Below are 2,263 nucleotides of genomic sequence, written 5' to 3'. Positions count from 1 at the left end.
CATATTTCAGCAGCGGCGCTGCACCGCCACTATTTGTATATAGGGGAAACACTGGTGTGTGTGTGTGCGCACGTGTGTGTGCGCGTGTGTGTGTGCGTGTGTGTGTGTGTGTGTGTGTGTGTGTGTGTGTGTGTGTGTGTGTGTGTGTGTGTGTGTGTGTGTGTGTGTGTGTCTCCCACCTGCTCCACAGGGGGAGATGCGTCCCTGTCCTGCCTGGTGGTGCAGCTCCGTCTGGGCCTGGCTGAAGGGGAACTCCAGGCTGGACTGGAGCAGCTGGGGGGGGCAGACAGAGAACCCTGCTGGAAGGGCCGACACACAGGAACACCTGGGGGAGGGGGTGGGGAGTTGTATGGTCAGAAAGTCTGCTGGCTCCCTCACACTGAAGGCAATAAGATGTCTTCCTTCCTGGAGGAGCAGCCACTGAGGATGTGTGATTCATTTAGAGACCGTTTGGTTTTGTATCTCATTAGAAGAAAAGAAGCCTTTGTTCCATAAAAAGAACCAGCGGGCAGAATGCAGCCATCATCACTTTATGGTGTTTGCTGTTGGCATGAAGACTGGCCAGAGTGAGGTGAAGAGTTGTGACCAAAGTTTGGGAATAGATTTTAAGCTATGGTAGAAACACTGTAGAATGTATTTAAAGTTGCACCACTGGTATTTTAAGATGCACTAATATATTGTTTTACATGAATAATGGGTCAAATGTCTAATGTAAGCTCACAGAGAATCATTACCTAATTCCACCGCTCTCAGCTGAAGGTCATTCTTTTAAAAAAATAAGTGCTTGCTTAGTTGCTAACCTTATGATAATCGATGAGATCTGGATTCTCTGATTCCAGCTTCTTATGAATGTCTATTTTCCCTTCTTCTGACATTTTATAGACCAAACTAGAATTGAATCAATAAAAAAGGAAATGATCAACAGATCAATGGACTGTCATTAGTTGCAGCTGTTCTCAAAGTGTTAACTGTTTCCTGCCAACAAGTTGACAGAATCAATCAATGAATGCAGCTTCAAATACGGCATCCTGAAAATATATTCAATTTGAGGCTCAGAACATGTGATTTTACCCCAGGGATGATTTTATGTCAACAAGACTTTAATCTGGTTGAAAAAGGAGATAAATATCTGAGATCTCTTTTTTCCAATCAAGTCTGATTGTAACAGTGTTTCATAATTAGTGCGTATCGAAGAGTTAAATAAACGACAGGAGTGATTTCCCCAGAGCCGAGGATGGTGTTCACAGTGATGTTTCCCAGCAACCGTTAAAGGTATTTCTTTAACAATGACTTTTATAATGTGTCAGCAGCATTCCTCTTACCTCGTGACCAGAGCTCTGGTCATGGCCTCCTGGCTGTACGGACCCCCCCCCACCACCACGGTGCTGTAGTAGAGAGCCTCCTGCAGGTAGAGGGACAGCAGGGCCCCCTGGAAGCCCAGCACCCCCCAGCGGGCCAGCTTGTCGCTGCAGGACAGGGACAGGGTGGGCTCCCCCCGGCCCGGCTTCACCCGGAGCAGCCCTGTCCAGTGGTAGCCCTCCCCGGGGAGCAGAGGGTCAGCTGGACCCCCGGAGACACACTTGGCCCCTGTCCTGTGGACGTCAGCGACCTGTGGACACAGTCCTGGGCTGTCGGGGGGGCTTCTCCTCTCCACACGGTCTTCTGCAGGCTGAGGTGGATCTTCACAGGACTTAGAGAGGAAGGACTGTCTTCTCTCTCCTCTGTCCTCCAGATGTGTCTCCGCTGTCTCCGGTTCTTCCTGACGGGGACGCTTGATGCTTTTAACCTCACTTGATTCTTCATCTTTTCTTTTCAGATCTCCTCTTCCTCTCTCTTCTTCAGGGCTGTGTGCAGTTGTGACGGGGGGGCAGGGCTGAGACTGGCTGCCATTCATGGCGATGATGGCGGCGTCACCACCTGGAAATATACACAGTTTCACATCAATATACTCTAGACTTAGTTCTTAAATGTACTACAAATAAAACAGCTAAGTTATTATGGTTTGCTTTATCTCTTAATGCTGCTCTAACACCTGACCTCCCTGCAGGGTTTAATGCAGCTTCATCTCATCTCCTCTCATCTCATCACATCTCATCTCATCACATCTCCTCTCATCTCATCTCATCTCATCTCCTCTCATCTCATCTCCTCTCATCTCCTCTTCTCTCATCACATCTCATCTCCTCTCCTCTCATCTCATCTCATCTCCTCTCATCTCATCTCCTCTCATCTCCTCTCATCTCCTCTCATCACATCTCCTCTC

The 2,263-nt window shown here is 48.3% G+C and overlaps 1 protein-coding gene across 1 annotated transcript; it reads right to left on the bottom strand.

Annotated features, from left to right (window-relative positions):
- Positions 1–179: 179 nt before the first annotated feature.
- adat1 (adenosine deaminase tRNA specific 1) lies at positions 180–1,917 on the bottom strand (the record flags this gene model as incomplete). Its single annotated transcript, XM_010768141.1, has 2 exons — positions 180–325; positions 1,323–1,917. Coding segments are annotated over 2 exons (741 nt in total), but the record flags the coding sequence as incomplete, so codon positions are not given.
- Between the last annotated feature and the right edge of the window lie 346 nt (positions 1,918–2,263).

The sequence above is a fragment of the Notothenia coriiceps genome, unplaced genomic scaffold (genome assembly GCF_000735185.1).
Source record: "Notothenia coriiceps isolate Sejong01 unplaced genomic scaffold, NC01 NC01_scaffold00005247, whole genome shotgun sequence".
Classification (NCBI taxonomy): Eukaryota; Metazoa; Chordata; class Actinopteri; order Perciformes; family Nototheniidae; genus Notothenia; species Notothenia coriiceps.
Note: the sequence above shows the minus strand (reverse complement) of the source record. Positions and strands in the feature narration are given on the sequence as shown.